Here is a 19072-nt window from a genome sequence, read left to right as displayed (position 1 = left end):
TCAAGTTAGGACTTTTATTGATAAAAATACTAACCTTATCGACCTCCCACCATGCAGGATAAAGTTTAGCTTGTCCATTGCCCAAATCAAATGATTCATCTCGTGCATTCTTCAAGTGAACGGCGTGAAAAGACGTCGGCATTATTGTATATCGTATATTTTTATTTTCTTAAGTTTTCTTATTATTAGAAGACGTGTCACCCACGCATCGATATGCTGTTTTACAAAAAAAGACATATATTAGTGACTTACATAAATTTAAAAAAAAAATTAATCAAATTGAAATATAAGAAAAATATAAGACTTACCCCCCCATCGAAATAGCCATTGTCTTCGACCCCTAATAATACGCCCCACCAAGGCCGTTCAAGCAACAAAAAGATATCATCGGTGAGCTTGCATATGTCAGTGAAACACCCCTTGCTCCGCTCATGTAGATAAAAATCAACTGCGGTCTTAGCCCAAAGGGTGTTATCCAAAATTGTGTCCGGTAGTTGTTCCCTCTCCTCTTCAGATACCGGTATGGTACTGGCCGGTAACTCATACGAGAGCCAACTCTCATCCATCATGTCCGGAACCGGTGGGGGTTTCTCAATACTTCGATATATTACCCCATGTGAATCGGGCTCTGGAATGGTGGGAGGGACCTCTTCAACGATGACAGTTGCCTCTTGAACGGTGGGAGGGGACTCTCGAGGAATGATATGGGGGGCCTCTTCAACGATAGGAGTGGACTCTTGAGGGATGACAGGCGAGTCGGGCTTCTTCTTGCGGTGTCTTCGCACTATTGGGGTGTACGGAGACTTAATAGCACGTGCACGCTGTCTGATGCGTGAACTCCGTCGTGCAAGCATAACCCGACGTAAAGCATCCACTCTATCGGGCCGCTAAATAATTAAATACAAAAATCAGTAAATAAACAGACATGATATTTAAACAGTGAAAACAAAGACAAATATGTTTCAAACTTGCATTGTATTCACCCAAGTCATTATTCTATCATACTTCACAAAATGCATCAGATAACAAAGAAAAATATGTTTCAAACTAATACCCTGAAGTTAGTATTTGTCTTTGATTTGTCTATTGGTTGAAGTAATGCAATCCATTCAAGTTTCAATTTGCAGAAGAAGAAATAGTTTACTTTCGCAACACGAAACTTAAAATCGCAACGCGAAACCAAAATCGCAACGCGAAATGAAAATCGCAACGACAGAATCGCAATGCGAAATGAAAATCGCAACGAAAGAATCGCAACGCGAAATGAAAATCGCAATGCGATTTTGGTTTCGCGTTGCGATCTTGTCGTTGCGATTTTGGTTTCGCGTTGCGATTCTGTCGTTGCGATTTTCATTTCGCGTTGCGATTTTGGTTTCGCGTTGCGATTTTAAGTTTCGTGTTGCGAAAGTAAACTATAAATTCTTCTGCAAATTGAAACTTGAATGGATAAATTTACTTTCAACCAAAGACAAAACAAAGACAAATACTATTTCACAGTGTTAAAGAATACACAGTTTAGCAGAATTGGCAGCAACCGAACAAATTTACTTTCAACCAAAAGACAAACAAAGACAAATACTATTTTCACAGTGTTAAAGAATACACAGTTTAGCAGAATTGGCAGCAACCGAACAAATTTACTTTCAACCAAAAGACAAAACAAAGACAAATATTTCACAGTGTTAAAGAATACACAGTTTAGCAGAATTGGCAGCAACCGAACAAATTTACTTTCAACCAAAAGACAAAACAAAGACAAATACTATTTCACAGTGTTAAAGAATACACAGTTTAGCAGAATTGGCAGCAACCGAACAAATTTACTAAGCAATCTAAGTGAAATGGCTAATCTAAGTGAAATTACGAGTAAATTTATCATTAAGTTAAATATGGAAAATCTTAAACTTACCTCGTTGCGTAGAGTATGAACCTCATTCTGCAACGATACTATCATCTCACGTAGAGCGGCAACCTCACCACGTAAAGTTGACACCTCCACACGCCATGCACCATCGTTATCGCGTAGAGTACCGATCTCCTCACGCAAGGCATTGACCTCATCACGTAACTCCCTTGACTCATCCCGTTGAGGTGGAGGTGGAGAACAGGGAGATAGGAGTCGTGGCATCTTTGCCGGTCGCCTATCATGAGGTGATGGTGGAGAAGAGGCTCGATGATGTGACGGGATAGGTGATGGCTCTCGTTCTAGAGATGTATAGTCGGGTCGATCGGGTGATGGCTCTAGGTGAGGTGATGGCTCTCGAATTGGAGGAAGTGGATGCTGCTCATCATCCGTGCCATCAAAAAAATTCTGACTAGCTTGCCACCAATCAGTGGCAAGCTCTTCCTCCGTGGGTGTCAGTCTTTGTAATGGAATGTTGGCCTCCTAAATATAAAAACTCAAACAAAGTTAAACGTCTACTATTAATAACTTGTTTATATTATATGAAAGTATTTGTGTTAACTTACATTATTTATTGTGGCATATGGTATTAAGTCTTCCCAATCCAACAGAGTTTTCCTCTTCCAGGAAATAGCCCTGGGAATATCATTTGACGTTTTTATTGCATATGTACGCATGCTGGGGAAAGCCTCGAATATCCAAATCTACAAACAATATAATAACAAAATTAGTAATTGTTAAATAATTAATTATAATTTTAGAAACATTATATAGAAATTCTTACCTTAAAGGCCCAAACAAAGCCTGACAAAGTGTATTTGGACCCATCGCCCCGCAAACTTTTGCGGTCATCAAAGGCAGACGACAACTTAGTCCAGGTAGCTTTCCATATATACGAACCCCACGGAAACAGATTCCATGCATTCAGGTCCTCTACCAATATTATTAGCTCCCGATGAATAGGTTGTCTGGCCTCTCTGCCTAAAAAGCCGGCATACACAAGTAGTAGAAGGCATACTCGGACAACATCGACGTCTTCCATCCGAGTGAAACCAGCTTCTTATTAAATAATTTCTTCAGGTCGTCGACATGTAGGTTCGGCTTCTCCATTGACTCATCCGGAAAAACCCGGGATAACCATGATGGGCGGGCGATATGACGAGTGTACCGGCCTACATCATCGTGTCCGAATCGTAGACCAGTGATTAAGCAGAACTCCTTCCGCCCAAAGCAAGTATACGCTGGTGGAAAATGAAACCATATCTCTTCCTCACCACGTTGTATACTGTCGGGTAGATTTGATGTCATGGTCTGAAGCCACAAATGGGTCAAATTAGCATCTCCACCCGGATGCTGTACTCTCAGCCATGGCCCGAAGCAGGTTTCCTCAAACAATTGTCTTTGAGCAGGTGAAAGCTTCTTTGCAATTGTAGTGGCCAGGCTAACTTTATTTCTCAAGGTCAATTGAGCCGAAAAAAAATTTCTACAAAAACAATAAACATACCAAGTTAGATATACCAAAAACTACACTGTGAAGATATACCAAAAACAATAAACATAAAAAGTAGTAGTTTATTCTTTAAACTAAAATTTGCAACACTGTTTTGTCTTTTGGTTGAAATGAAAATCGCAACGAGAGAATCGCAACGCGAGATGACAATCGCAACGAGAGAATCGCAACGCGAAATGAAAATCGCAACGAGAGAATCGCAACGCGAAATGAAAATCGCAATGCGATTTTGGTTTCGCGTTGCGATTCTCTCGTTGCGATTTCCATTTCGCGTTGCGATTCTCTCGTTGCGACAGTCATTCTCTCGTTGCGATTTTCATTATCTCGTTGCGACTCTTCTGCAAATTGAAACTTGAATGGATTGCATTACTTCAACCAAAAGACAGAACAAAGACAAAGACAAATACTAACTTGAAAATCGCAACGAGAGAATAGCAACGCGAAATGAAAATCGCAACGACAGAATCGTAACGCGAAATGAAATCTAAGTGAAATGGTTAATCTATTATTGAAATGACCAGTAAACTTATCATCAGTTTCAATATGAAAAACCTACAATAATGCAAACATTTCAAAATAAAAATAATTAAAAAACTAACCCTCGGAGGTTGATTTTCCATTTCTGAATATTGTGAGGGATTTCTGACCGTGAATGGTTGTGAGGGATTTCGCCGGAGATGGGGACGGAAATCTTCGGAGATGGGGACGGATTTCTTCGCCGTAGAGAGTGAGAGATGGAGATGGGACTGAGTTGTGATTTTAGGTTTTAGGTTATGAGTTGCGATTACGGGATTTTGTCTTAATATTCTTTTTGTAATTTGAAAATAAAATACGCGTAGCGATTATAATGGCGCTTTAAATATCGCGTTGCGATTTACGGATACGCGTTGCGATTTTATGTATTATCGTTGCGATTTACGGATACGCGTTGCGATATACGGATACGCATTGCGATTTACCCATACGCGTTGCGATTTACGGATACACGTTGCGATTTACGGATACGCGTTGCGATTTATGTGTTCGCGTTGCGATTTTCATATTCGCGTTGCGATTTTGGAAAATCGCAATGCGAATTTGTACTATCGCATCGCGATTTTCAAGAATCGCGTTGCGATTTTGGAAACTGATTTGCGATTCTGGAAACTGATTTGCGATTCTGGGGATCGCGTTGCGATATTTATTTCGCGTTGCGATTTTGTTGGTCATTTTGGCAAATCCAAAAAAAGTTGGTTAAAATCGTATATTATAACTTTTTTTTGGTCACTGAGGCGATTTTCTCATAACCAAAAGGGTCGTGGTCCCCACCAATGGTACTTTTGCTATTATGGTCTAAAGAAATTACCACATTTAGTCCCCACTTGCCCCACTACCATTGTCCTAAGGATGGTTTTTGGCACATAAAAGCCACGTGTTAGAACTTTAATATGTATTTGTATTTTCTAATTTAAATGATGACATAGCTGAGCTGTTGTTAAATTAAAAGCTTATTTTATTTTCTAATTTGAGCTTGAAATCAATCGATTTAGGGATTTAGGATCAACTTTTAGGGTACGGTTCATATAATATAAGATTATCGATAGAAAAAGAATTACTGGAACGTAACATTACTTAACACATTACTGGGAATGTTACATTATTGTGTTTAGTTCATTTAGCAGTAATGTAATATTACAGTGTTTAATTAAAGAATTAAAAGATTACTAGAATGTATATTTTATTAAATTGTCCTTATTATATATTTGTTTTTTTAACAAGTTGAATTATACTATAATTAATTTATATATATTTTTAAAAAAAATTAAATTCATAAATTTTATTTTATTTTTACAAAATTAAAAAGAAAAATAGATTTAATGAAAGTGTACAATTTTATTTTAACACCTAAACTTCATATAAAATTCTAATTATGGATTTTTTTTATAAATATAAAATAGTTTAAGGATAAATTTGTAATTTAACATTCGTAGATTTTTTTTTATTCAATGATAGAAGAAAAATATTTTTGAGAAAAAAATTTAAAGATATTTTAATCTAAAACGCTGAAAATGTAACAATACCTAAACGAATAATAAATCACATTTTCGATAATAAACTCCTAAAATACCATTATTAAAAATAACTTATTACCGAAATTAAGAATCCTCACCATCCAAATAGGGAATCACGTTCCATTAACCGATAATCTCACATAATATGATCCAAATGCCGGTAAGTATATATCTAGAATATGATAAATTGGTAGGAGGACACGTCAGTGAGTAGACAAAATGTTGGAAAGATTCTCCTACAGAAAAGGTATGACACGTGTTGGTTGGTAACAGGGAAAGAGTGAGACATGATCGGCAGTGCCGCAATACGACAAAAACAGAGGGTGAGTGACGAGGCCTAGGAGATGACAGTGGCATCCCTATTCACCCATAAAGATGTTGGACGGTTAAATTGTATTCTTCTTATCTTTTTACTTGCTTGGCTTAATTTTGATGAACGAAGAATATGACTGGTGATTTTTTTTTTTGCAGATTTGTTGTTGATTATATTATTCGTGCTTCTATTGTAATCTTTATATTTATTGGTTCATCATGTGGCTAAAGGCCCATACTGGATACATTACTTGAACCTTCCATTCAATTGTTTTGTTCTCAAGTTTGATGGTATTGTGAGATACAATCAAAAATCATATGTTATTATTGGTGGGTTGAAGACTTTATTTTTAATTATGGGTTGATACAACGCATACCCAAATTACAAGATGTTTGTCAAATGGCTCTTAGTGAAGGATATAGGGCTTCAAAATATTATTGTCAAACTTATGCAAGATTGGTTGTTCAATTTATTAATTTTTAGTGTTGGTGTTAAATATGGAGTCATAATGATTACTTAAAGATCAACAGATAAAACATATTTATTTGTCAGATAATAGATCACAAATTACGTGGGTTTATCATAGACTACATCATGAGAATATGAATTGACGCATAAATTTATGTTAGTTGGTACGAACTTAAGAAGTTATATTAAAATTTTAAGGGGTAAGAAAGTAGTTAATTAATAAAAAAAATAAAAAAATAGATAAAAAAATATAAAGGAATTTGAAATTTCTAAGGATCATAGCTAGCGGAGGATATAAAACTTTGAAAATTGTGAAGAACTCCAAAAGTGCAATCTAGCATGCCCTACAACGAAGATAAAACAAATACCAAATTGAAAATAAAGAAAGTTAAGTACCCGATTGCACATAAATGCAAAAGTTAAGTACAAAAAGATATATTTAGCATTTTGTTATGTTTTGTCCAAACAATGAAAAATGAAGGTAGCGGGGAATGACAGGAAAATTGAATTGAAAATACTAATCCAGCCCCCGGCGAGGATCGAACTCGCGACCTTTCGCTTACGAAGCGAACGCACTACCACTATGCTACGGAGGCAACTGCTGGTATTTCCTCGTTGAGTATTGTTTTTTAATTAATAAATACTGGTGCGATCAAATTAACAATATACCCTAACATCAACAGAAATTTACTTACCACGAAAACCTCAAAACGCCCCCAACTTTGTCTTCTCCTTCTTTCCTTCTTCAAAGTTGCTGACTACAGCGCTTCAATGGCTACTGTTAGTAGCAGCAATAACAACAGCAGTATCGGTAACGGTGAGATCAGTAGCGTAAGCGAGGGGCAGTGGAAAGCTGAAGAAGCTATTGGCGGGAACGCCAAGTCTATTCAAGCCTTGAGAGAACTTATCGTTTTCCCTCTTCTCTACTCTTGTGAAGCAAAGAAACTTGGTCTCAAAGTATCCAGCTTCTATCTTTGTTGGATTTAAAATAAATTTCGTAAGATTTAACTTTGGTTTTGAGTTATTGATTTCTGAGTTTTCTTTCAGTGGCCTCGTGGTTTGCTCCTATATGGTCCCCCAGGCACCGGGAAGGTAAGTAACTGTCATATCCATATATCTTTCTTTCTCTATTCTTCAAATTTGTAATCAGTTTTTTTGAAATTTGAAAACTCAGACATGATGTTTGTGTTTATCTTTGGAAGTAATTTGGTTTTCTTTGCAATGGTAGACAAGCTTGGTACGTGCAATTGTTCGAGAATCCGGTGCCCATTTAATTATTCTCAGGTACTGCAGTATTTGCATTTATCTTGTTATGATACAGAATTGCATACGTGTGTAAGTGTTTGAATAGTTTTTTTTTTGTCATTTTCGAGTTTGGGTTTGTTATATTTTTTTTGGTTGTCTTGCAGTCCACATTCTGTTCACAGAGCACATGCTGGAGAAAGTGAGAAAATTTTGCGGGAAGCTTTTTCAAAGGCATCTTCGCATGCAAGTTCAGGCAAACCATCAGTTATTTTCATAGATGAAATAGATGCTCTCTGCCCTCGACGTGATTCAAGGTATCGTAAAAGGTCGGAGCTAGAATGAGTGATTTCTTTTTATTTTGAGAAAATTGCTCATATTAATCTGCATCTTTCTTTTGGTAATCGTATCCGAATGTATCATAGTCGATGGCTTATACTTGGATATTGTGTTAAACAAATAGTTCTAATTCCATTTCCTTTATCAACATCGTCCTATTTGTTGCTACTGATGGTTTTCTTGTAGAAAAAAAAGCAATCATATTTTGATTGTAATTGCAAAAATCGATGCATAATAGTGTTTGTGAGGATATATGGTTTATCTGTGCATTGCATTTTGCATGTAACCAAATGAAACTTTTCTGAATCACGCATCAAGTATCGTGGAAGTAACTACGCATCTAATGCAGACGCGAGCAGGATGTTCGTCTAGCTTCTCAGCTTCTTACACTGATGGACTCCAATAAACCCTCGCCAAGTTCTGTGCCACAAGTTGTGGTGGTTGCATCAACTAACAGGTTGGTTCTCTAACACAAGTTACAAGGCTCGGTTCTATTTGTAAGTGTAATGGTCGGCTTTGTTTATAAGGAACTTATTGTAAAGCTTATGGAGATTTTATATAATGATTCATATGTTATTTACATTTCTTTTCTTCTTATGCTTATATATAGTAATGTATTATGCTGACCACTCTCCAGTTTCCACTACTTTAGGTAAACATTTCTCCAAGTGGCTTATTAAGCATTCTCATCCTTCATTTGTTGTGGGCTTTAATGCTATATTTATAAATTTAAATGTATTAGGCTTATAAATTTTGTAGTCAGTTATCTACTTTGTTTAATTCCTGATTTTGCTAAAAGAATCAGTGTATAATGTCATAACTGATGGTCTGGTGGTTAAGTCACAGAAAGCTAGCTGCAGTCGGTCCTTTAACATTTTAGGTTGAACTTTCTATGAGTCATTGCTGATCGTTATTTTTGTGCATCAAGAGTGGACGCAATCGACCCAGCTCTAAGAAGGTCAGGGCGTTTTGATGACGAAGTTGAAGTTACCACACCTAATGAAGAAGAAAGGTTTCAAATTCTCAAGGTAAGGCTGGTTCCCTTGCATTTATTATGTTCCATATACATGTTACTTCGCTTACTTTAATCAGTCAGAAGCTTTAAATGTATGAAAATTTGTAAGCATGAGTTGTCATCGTACTAGTTGCTTGATTGGCATCCTGTTTCAGAATGCTTGAAGTCTTAAAGTTTTGTACTCATTTTTTTTCAGCTTTACACGAAGAAGGTTCCTTTGGATCCCAGTGTTGACTTACAAGCTATAGCTGCATCTTGCAATGGTTATGTTGGAGCTGATTTGGAAGCTTTATGTCGCGAGGCAACCATGCCCGCAGTTAAAAGGTCTACAGATGCAGGTGAAAATCTAGGTGCAGTTAGCTTAACAGTGGAAGACTGGACGCATGCTAAGTCTGTCGTTGGCCCAAGCATAACAAGAGGTGTAACAGTGGATGTTCCGAATGTGTCTTGGGATGATATCGGAGGACTCAAAGATTTGAAGGTGAGCATTTCATGTTTGTTTTGCATTGGGAATCTTGGATTTGATTTTACTTAATTCGTGAACAGAAAAAGCTCCAGCAAGCTGTTGAGTGGCCTATAAAACATTCAGCTGCCTTTGCAAGGCTTGGGATATCACCTATGCGTGGAGTTCTTCTGCATGGACCTCCTGGATGCTCAAAAACGACTCTTGCTAAAGCTGCCGCTCATGCTGCCCAAGCTTCTTTTTTCTCTTTGAGGTTAGATTATCTTTGTCATATGAAATTCTGCAATCCATAAACATGTATGGAAGGCCTTGAGATTTTGTCAGTGGTTAATTAAGCTTCGACAAACTATCTTGTTCTAGTCTGTAGTGTTATGTTTTTAATATGTTTGATATGTTCGCATTTAGCCTTTTAGCCTCTCGGCTTCAGTCTTGTGCCTGTTTAAAGACTTAACAGTTTGCTACTGATCTACTCATAATTTATGAATCAGTGGTGCAGAGCTATACTCTATGTATGTTGGAGAGGGTGAATCTTTGTTGCGAAATACATTTCGTAGAGCGCGTCTGGCAGCACCAAGCATAATTTTCTTTGATGAAGCTGATGTTGTTGCTGCTAAACGGTTAGTATGTTGCATTTCACTCAATAGAGTGCTGTCATGGAAGGACGCAAAAGCACTTTCTGTAAAATCTTGATTTTATCGTATTCTAATTTTTTGTGCGCGCAAACTTCTGCAAAAGTGTCAAATTATGTTTTTCATGTGCTATTTTGGTCATGACAATTAGACTGACATAATTCTTTTATTCGGTGATGTACTTTGTAAGCTAATGAATGTATCAAGTGAACCTGAGATTACATTCAAGCTTGGTGTCTAGAATTCTTCTTATCATTTTGCTTTAAAATTTCTTATACTTCAAACCGATTTCTTATGTCTTCTCCCTTAAACAGCAGTGGTGGGAGTTCGAAGAACAGTAGCGTTGTTGGAGAGAGGCTTCTATCCACTTTACTGACTGAAATGGATGGTTTAGAACAGGCAAACGTAAGTGATAGTCCTGTAAACTTTATCATGTTCGTTGGATGTCTTCTTTGTGTGGTTTTGAGTCGAATCTTTTTCAGGGGATTCTCGTTTTAGCTGCTACCAATCGACCTCATGCAATTGATCCTGCACTCATGCGACCTGGAAGATTTGATTTGGTAAAGAACCCTATTATATCACTTGTCTGACTTTTGACGTCACTGTTTTTCGATCCTTGCTAGCCATAGGAATATCGAGTTAGATGTTCCAAAGGTTCTAGTTATGTGTCAGGCATTAGAAAACACCTAAGCTCATTAACTTTCTAACTTCTATTATCATGAAAATGTAGGTGCTCTACGTACCACCACCCGATATGGAAGCTCGGTACGAGATCCTCAGAGTACATACACGCAACATGAAAATTGGGGATGACGTTGATCTGAGAATAATAGCAGAAGATACAGAGCTCTTCACAGGAGCCGAATTGGAGGGTTTGTGTCGGGAAGCTGGAATAGTAGCTCTGAGGGAAAACATATCTGCCGCCAAAGTCGGCAATCAGCATTTCGAAACAGCGAAGAAATCCCTAAAACCAGCACTAACAAGAGATGAAATTGAATCTTATTCATCATTTATGAAGAACCATGGCTTAATGTCATCCCCAGTCGCTGCCGCCAAGACGGAACCTAGTACCCGACGAGAAGCTGTTGGGCAAAAAAGTAGAAGTTCATTGAGCCGGACATTTCCGATTGAAATCGGTGTTCTGGGTGTCATATTACTTGTTGCTGGCAGATATATATTCAAGCATAATGATTAATGAGCAAACTCCATATGATGCAGTGGTTACGTAAAAATCAATAGTATGCTGATGTCATCTTATATAACCAGTTTGTATTTTTTTTGTAACATTTGTTAATTTATGAAAACTTTTTATTTTATTTGTTCAAAGTTTATTTTTTTTCTTTCAACTAAAAATCAATAGTATGCTGATGATAATTTGAGATTTATTAAAATGATTTGAACTTAAATGATCAATTGAAAATATAAAGGAAGGTTGAGGGTGTATATTGCAATTAAATCTGTCAAGAAAGTAGTGGAAACGAATTAGCGGAACTTAGCAGTGAACTGATTACATTTAATTTAAAATTTTAAAATTATTAGTTTATTAGTATTATTTCGAAAAAAGAAAATAATAAATTCAGTCCTATATAAAAACGCTCGCATTTCGTTGTCCTGCTTCAGTAGGCAGTAGCTGTTACTCTCAACTGTTGTTTCCACTCTCTTTTCTCCAGATCTGATCTCCAAAGGCATTTTCAGGTAGTTTCAAAACCCTAGCACTAGATCTCTCCTTATTCTTCTTCGCGTTTATAAGGTTTCGTGTTGTACTCACTGAGTTCAACCGTCAATTTCTTGATATGATTTGTTGTTTTTGGCTTTGGCTGCTCATTTTTATGTTTCGTTGATTTGTTTGATTTTTCTTGTTATGGATGTGCAATTAGAAAGTTTAAGGGTTTTGGATTATGACGTTTGCTTTCTTCTATTTTGTTTGACTGTGTCGATGCTGCTGTAATCATATTACTGGATCGTTTTTGAGGAGCTGGAAATGATTAGGTTTTCTTACTTTTACTTTTTTTTATGTTTAATGCCTGCTTATACTGGAAATTCTGCGAAAATATAAGGGTATGTTTGTTTTACTGAAAATAATTTCTGGAAAATAAAATCTGAAAAATGATTTACATCAGAAAACATTTTTTAGTGTTTGGATGGTATGTAAAATGTTTTATACTGTTTGGATAATTTTCCTTAAAACTGTTTTCAGAATCTGTTTTTAACGAAGAAGTTGTACATATTAAATATGTTTTATTATTTATTATTTTTAAAGGTTCATTTTTTATATATAATTATATTTTATAAAAATATATATTTTAGATAATATTAATAATCGATTAAAAATATATTATAAAAGTTTATAAATCCTAAGAATGTTTAATTAATAGTACACCAAATTAAAACAACAATAGTACATAACATTGTACTAATAATAATATTATCAAAATATATAATTAAAGGGTTTATCACATTAAACCAACAATAATATCCAACCGTAATAATATATAGTCTAATTCATAATTAGTGCTAAACACATCAAACCAACAATACAAATACTGAAATCTATACAACACATTAGAGCTAAAATATTGTCTAAGTAAATAATAATACAACACATTAAAGTTCACATTTAAAAGTAACTTGTTCCTCTAATTTTTTAGGCTAAATCCTGTGCTTCACTAACCCTCTGCCAAATAATTGAAACCTCTTCTCCTAACTCGGATCCTTGGGGAGCATCCAGGTTATACACAACAACCATCTTTGCTTGAGATGTCTGATCACCGCTGTTATTATGTTCGATTAGTTCCTCCATTCTCATCAGAACAATACCACCCTCGGTGACAACCAGATTTTGAAGATCTTCCTTGTAACCAGACACGAAATCGCCCACAAAATAAAAGTTAAAGCTATCGAAGAGCTATGGTGCCTGCTAGAGGAACAAGTTACTTTGCTTGCGAAGCAAAAGGTAATAGTGTTGCCAACTTTAAAAACTAGCAGACATAACTTACATCATTCTATACCGAGTCTGCCAGTTTTAGGGCCATCACAACACCTGTGGTTATCGAGACTAACTGTAAGGTTCCTCACTCAAAGAATGCATGGCTTTCAAGCACTCCTTTACCCCTGTAAAGCTTACATATCAGTGGTGACGATACAACTTATTGTTTTAGTGTTTGAACTTCAACCAGCACGCATCCAACAAAGTAAAAGAAACAGATGCTTATGAATATAGAGTGGAAAAAGGAACAATTGAACTTACAATTTATATTAAGAATCCACTTCCCGTTTGAAATGGCCATGAGAACTTTTAAGTGTCCTGGTGTATGCACCATTCCCATCTGTAGAAGCAATCACATGAGTGACATCCGGCTTCCAAAACTTGGATACAGTTGCACCAATCATGTTCGCAAACTTGATCAAAAGGAACTGCAACAAGGTTAAACAATAAATATATACAATAAGAGTTCATTGTTGTTAAAATAAAAAGCCTATTCAAGGATATCTTATCAACGAAATAATCTCCATGTAAGATACTATGCGTCCATTTCCAACACGAAAAAGATCGATTAAAAGAAATCAATGCTTGAAAAATATATCAGTTTTACCTTTCAACATGATAAAACACAAACAATTCAAAGATACAGTACTTAAAAAATAACTACTCAAAACTTATAAATGGTTCAAAACAAAAATAATAGGGTTTAGAAATAAGATAACCCAGATACTAACCTTATTTAGCTCCCAACAAAGTTTTACCAAAAAAAAACAAATAGAAGTAATTAAATGAAAATTACCTCGATCTGCAGATTGGTCTTTGCAAATAAGGCACTTTGAGCCAAACTCAGTTCTGGCTATGCACGTACTATAACAATTTAAAAACCAAAAAAAATGAAAAGAAAGCAATGAAAACCAAAAAATTTCAGAAGCGAAGATAAAGATAGAAGGAGAAATGGTACTAACTCGCAAAACAGATGCTCGCACATCATCAACAATGGTCGTTTAAACAAATTCAAACTATCAAGATAACAATTTTTAATAATATCAACTTCAAAACCTCAAATTAAAAAAACAAAGAAAACACAGCACAATGAGAGAGAACAAACCAGAGAGGACATTTAAGCTCCAGACCCAGTTTTTGAAGATGAAGAGCCCAAGGATTCATAGCTCTATTAACACTCTGCTTAGTTGAAAGATTCATTATTTGCTCAAAAGCAAAAATGAGGGGAAGTTGATAAATGAGAGACTTATAAGGAAAAAGAAAAGGGAGAAGAATAAACGAGACATACCTGAGAAGACGACCGTCCGCCTCACCGATGAGAAGGATTCCAAACAGTCGCCGGTGTGGAGCAAGGACGGGAGAAAGAATTTACGGTGTTCTCTGTGGAGCAAGGGCCGCGAGAAAGCTTTGGATTTCGACTTACCCTTTTCCAAACGGTAAGTCGAAATACCGTGTTTAAGCCAAGTTTTCCATTGACTGTAAAACGTTTTACGTGGACCTGAGAGTTTTACGCGAACCAAACACCTGAAAATAGGGAAAACATTTTCCGTAAAATGTTTTCCCTTTCCAAACCGACCCTAAGTTACTTGCCTTTATTTTATCTTTAGAGGGTAATTATATGATAAAATGACATACAATAGTGAAATTATGGAATAAAAATGGTCTTATTTTGATTTGATTAAGTAATTTATGATAATCTTTTAATTTCTTCGATGCACATTCGGAACACACCTAGATGTTTAGGATTTTCACTTTTCTGATGTGATTTGTTGAAGGATGCAATTGAGCTACCGTGCATCAAATCGGCTCGGTTTTGAGTGAAGTGTGCTAAACTCGAAATCAACTTATGTTGTAACGTAACAAATGTTTACAGGATCTCACAATGTGTAGTGCTATTCTTAATGGCTGAGTATTGGGGAATTTCATTGAGTCTTACTCGGGGAGCTAACCTTGAGGCAAAGCCCTAGCAAAGCTAGCATTGCATTATAGAAGTTAAAAGGGTTGTTAAATCTTGTTTGGAAGTGCTATTAAAGCCTGGCAGGCTATCATTTGGGAATTTTAATCTTGTTTGGTAGTGTTGTTAAACTCTAGCAGGCTAGCATTGCATTGCAGAAGTGAAAAGTGGTATAAAGTCTAGGAATAGCATATGCTTGGTTTGCTTCCTGTCTTCTGCTTCTAATGAAAAACTCGTGTCCTCTAGTGGTATAATTTCAGTTGATTTATATTCATACCATCTTCATCTGCTCCTATGGCTTCCTACTTTTTTTAACTCGATGGACTTTAGGCTCTTTACTTTGTGCTGTTTGTCTCTTCCCTGTTCTAGTAAGTTAGAAAAGATGGGTCGTGGAGTTGGCAGTGGTGGTGGGCAGAGCTCATTGGGCTATCTGTTTGGGAGTGGAGAAGCTCCGAAACCAGTGACAAACAACTCCCAAGCCGCTCCGGTCGAAGCACCAGCTGTCCTTAAACCTGCCTCTGCTCCTGAATCAGTAGATGTCACCAAGCAAGTTCCTGCTGGTATTAATAACAGTTCTTCCACAAACAATTACATGCGTTCTGATGGTCAGAACACTGGCAATTTCATTACGGTATATAGCCCACAAATTATGATCGCTTTACAAGTCCTTTAAGATTTTAAGCTTACGAGACGGTTATTTGTCATCGAAATCCTATGCTAATACGTGTTTGTCACGGATGCAGGGTCGACCTTCCACCAAGGTTCATTCTGCCCCTGGAGGCGGATCTTCTCTGGACTACCTTTTCGGTGGGGTGCACGGAGGTAGTAAATGAAGATTGTGCCTTGATAATGGGAGTATTGTTTGTTGATTTGTCATATAATGTTCGAACATAAATTGTGCCTTTGGACAAAAGTTTGGTCTTTTATGCAGTTAATCACATTTCGATTTAATAGTTAATTTTTTTATTATTATGATGATAATAGAGTCAAAAAATTAAATTTTAATTAAGTATTTTTCATTTTAAATGAATAATAAAAGAATATATGTATTTGATCTTAAATAATTATGTGTACACAATTTTTAAATACAAAAAAGATAAAAATTAATTTGATAGAAGAGTAGGGTTACGAGTTATGTAGAAGTAGGAATTGATATTAATGAAAGACTTCGTACAAGTTTTTTTTTTATCACTTTAGCTATAGTTCAATGGATTATATAAAAGCACATATAGAGAAAATTTTAAATTGACAAAAATACTTTTTATGATTTATTATAAATCAAATTTATATTAATATCAAATTGAACTATAAACCCTAAATCCTTTTTTTTTATACTAAATGCGTATCTTAATATTATAACAATGAATAATCTTAAACAAGTGGGACTGAGCTGCCTTTGAATCTTTTACCTCATCACTTGTTCCATGAGCACGCTGAAAGAGCCATTGCCTTTGAAAAAGAATTTTCTTTTGTGGGACCAATAAGCACAGTAATCACGTGAATAACAGAGTGATCAGAAATTGTAAAAGAAAGGAGATCATTTACTTGCAAGAGTGGCATTGAAAGTTACAAGGGCTGGCGGTGTTCGGAGGTGGAGCAATGGGGTTTAGCCACCGAAACCAAACAAAACACACAGTCGTAATCCGTCGTACAAAAAAATCTTACAGCTCTGCGAATCAATTATGTTGTTCTTGCATCGGATGTCTCTCTCTCTCTCTCTCCCACTCTTGCTGCTTCGTTATCGGCTTCCAGCTGTAGGGTTTCAGAGTTACATGCATCCTTTTATATCTAATTTTACAGTATGATGAACTTACCATTTTCAACTTAATTTTATCATTTGTACAATTATACTGATTTATAACCTCTTAACATTTGAAGGACTTAAAAGCTAATTTTATCTTTGTTTAGGGGACCGAGGACACTCCTATGCCCATGAACAACAATGAAAATAAACTTCATGACGAATCCATGACAGTAGAGCAAATCTTATTCCATGAAAAATGAAACAGAAAAGAATTGTATCCTATGAAAAGCAAACAATACATAACATTCTTCTCATCTTGTGTACCATTTTCTTTGAAAATCAAGGATTCTTTTAATACATCACGTTGCTTATTTCTTCATCTTTATATTCATCATCGCATAATTTATTTCGTTTTTCTCAACACCTATTATTAAGTAATAATATCAACTTAACTAAATTTCATATAATAATATTTATATCAATTGTTTATCAACATTATCTTTCTCCAACTTTCCATTCTCAATAGCATGATTATCGTCATTTTGTTAGCGTAAATTCTTGATTTTGTTAATGGATAGCAGATAAAATGTGAGTTTATGATGAATGTATGCGGTTATCTCTTATAAAATAGATTAGACGATGATGGTTAAATAATATATTCTTTCAAATATGATTAAAAAATCATTATTTGACGATGATGATAAAAGATGAGTTTTAAACATGTTTTCTTTTAACCCTCTCTTGTATAAGGAACATAATGAGAAGATTTTTTTAAATTATCTAGAATGATTATAAGATAATATTTCTTTAATTTTTTTAATCTATTGACAATACGCATTATATAGACATTATTGTTCTAATCTAAAAACTTTATAACATTTTTCTTACTACTAATATCACTTAAAATTCATCATGATGTCGAATAAGAGAGGGCGATAAAATGTTATATATTAGTAATAGATATAGTAGGATGATTATTAGATGCGTTATGCTAATTTATTAATCATTGGTTGATGTGATGGTGCATATCAAACTGCCTCATCTATCAACTGTTAAGATGATAAAATCAGAATTATATTTAGTAGAATCGTTTCTAAGAAAGTGTATAACAAATCTAATCGATTACAATTTAAAACTGTTATTAGGTAAGATGGTGAGATTATGGCATTAATACGAGCAAGAATTTTTCAGCAGTAAATAGGAAAATCAATCCAATTTATAATGTGATAATATACCCACTAAGCACACCCACGTGAAAGCCCTAATGGTCTCTTCTATTCTGCTGCAACTGTAAACATGATGATCATTATCATCTTTGGACAAAGATCACACGCCTAAGATTCATCCCCATCATGTCAAATATTTCTTACGTAATCACAAAACACACGTAGCCTGGGAATGGAAGGGAGAGAAGAGAAGCCTGGAATCATATAATCACATTTGGAAAATGTCTGATAGCAAAAGTGGGATTCCCACTTTTCTTAAAGATTATGGGAATTGTTTGTTCTCAATTGGGTAAACTACTCTAATGGTCACTAATGTTTGGATAATTTTTTTTTCACCACTGATATTTCAAAAGTCATAAATCGGTCACTAACGTTATCGTTTGTTATAAATTGGTCACTCGTCGTTAACAGGCGTGACAAAAAACACATGTGAACTGTTATCCATTAACATGCTTACATGGATGGTATAATTACACAAATAGTCTATGTTATTTATATATTCTTTCAATTTGATCTTAGTTTTAATAAATTAAAATAAATTTACCTACTAATGAAGTGTCATGTGCCTCTGGTTGGAAGAAAATAAAGCAACAAAAAAGCAAGTGGGGATTCAAACATAGGACCATTGAGTGAGGTAATGCAAGCCAAACCATTGAATTAAAGTAACTATTTGATATATTATGGATAACAAATGGTATATATCTTGTATCTTAGTATGCAAATGCTTTACTAAAAATTAATAATATGTTATATATCTTAAAATTTAAAATTATCTCTTTATTTTTGTTTAACTTATTAAATTTTTTATTTTTATCTTAATTTATTAAATATATTTTGTTTTTATTTTAATTTAAAAATATATATTTTATATTTATCATCACTTAAAAATATATTTTTAAATATATTAACTTAAAATATATTTAAATATTTTATTAATCTAATATATAAATATATATTTTACTCTTATTTTAAATTAAAAATATATAATATTTTATTCTTATATTTATTTAAAAATATATTTTATTCTTATTTTAAATTAAAAATATATTTTATTATTATCTTAACTTTTAAAAATATATTAAAATATTATATATTTTTTAAATAAAATTAAGAGTAAAATATATTTTTATATTAAATTAATAGTGAAATATTTAAATATATTTCAAGTTAAGATATTTAAAAAATGACAAAATATAATTATTCAACTATTGCTTTGATTTGATGGACTC

General features: G+C 34.7%; 2 protein-coding genes, 1 long non-coding RNA gene and 1 other non-coding gene across 6 annotated transcripts; 2 read left to right on the top strand and 2 right to left on the bottom strand.

Annotated features, from left to right (window-relative positions):
* Positions 1 to 6769: 6769 nt before the first annotated feature.
* Positions 6770 to 6841, bottom strand: TRNAT-CGU. Its single transcript has one exon. It is a non-coding gene; the product is annotated as a tRNA-Thr (tRNA).
* Positions 6842 to 6947: 106 nt separating this feature from the next.
* Positions 6948 to 11233, top strand: LOC120118150 (cell division control protein 48 homolog B-like). The gene is made up of 12 exons (XM_039138275.1): positions 6948 to 7202; positions 7293 to 7337; positions 7474 to 7529; positions 7655 to 7804; positions 8176 to 8283; positions 8755 to 8854; positions 9038 to 9322; positions 9388 to 9557; positions 9793 to 9921; positions 10251 to 10338; positions 10416 to 10493; positions 10664 to 11233. The coding sequence occupies exons 1-12, from the start codon at positions 7017 to 7019 to the stop codon at positions 11126 to 11128; spliced, it is 1860 nt and encodes a 619-aa protein (XP_038994206.1). The 5' UTR covers positions 6948 to 7016; the 3' UTR covers positions 11129 to 11233.
* A 261-nt stretch (positions 11234 to 11494) lies between these two features.
* LOC120118152 (protein SPIRAL1-like 1) lies at positions 11495 to 15826 on the top strand. 2 transcript variants are annotated; one of them, XM_039138277.1, is made up of 3 exons: positions 11495 to 11628; positions 15243 to 15504; positions 15617 to 15826. In XM_039138277.1, the coding sequence occupies exons 2-3, from the start codon at positions 15256 to 15258 to the stop codon at positions 15704 to 15706; spliced, it is 339 nt and encodes a 112-aa protein (XP_038994208.1). In that variant the 5' UTR covers positions 11495 to 11628; positions 15243 to 15255; the 3' UTR covers positions 15707 to 15826. The 2 variants fall into 2 exon arrangements, with proteins under 2 accessions (XP_038994208.1, XP_038994209.1); XM_039138278.1 differs by having other exon boundaries at positions 11504 to 11628; positions 15204 to 15504.
* On the bottom strand, positions 12545 to 14391 carry LOC120118153. 2 transcript variants are annotated; one of them, XR_005515721.1, is made up of 6 exons: positions 14208 to 14391; positions 14025 to 14098; positions 13716 to 13935; positions 13181 to 13347; positions 12930 to 13044; positions 12545 to 12847 (listed from the first exon to the last, which is right to left on the bottom strand). It is a non-coding gene; the product is annotated as an uncharacterized LOC120118153 (long non-coding RNA). The 2 variants fall into 2 exon arrangements; XR_005515720.1 differs by lacking the exon at positions 14208 to 14391 and having other exon boundaries at positions 12546 to 12847; positions 14025 to 14201.
* Positions 15827 to 19072: the final 3246 nt, after the last annotated feature.

This window comes from Hibiscus syriacus, unplaced genomic scaffold, assembly GCF_006381635.1.
Source record: "Hibiscus syriacus cultivar Baekdansim isolate YM2019G1 unplaced genomic scaffold, ASM638163v2 tig00110327_pilon, whole genome shotgun sequence".
Classification (NCBI taxonomy): Eukaryota; Viridiplantae; Streptophyta; class Magnoliopsida; order Malvales; family Malvaceae; genus Hibiscus; species Hibiscus syriacus.
This window is presented reverse-complemented; position numbering and strand designations above follow the sequence as displayed.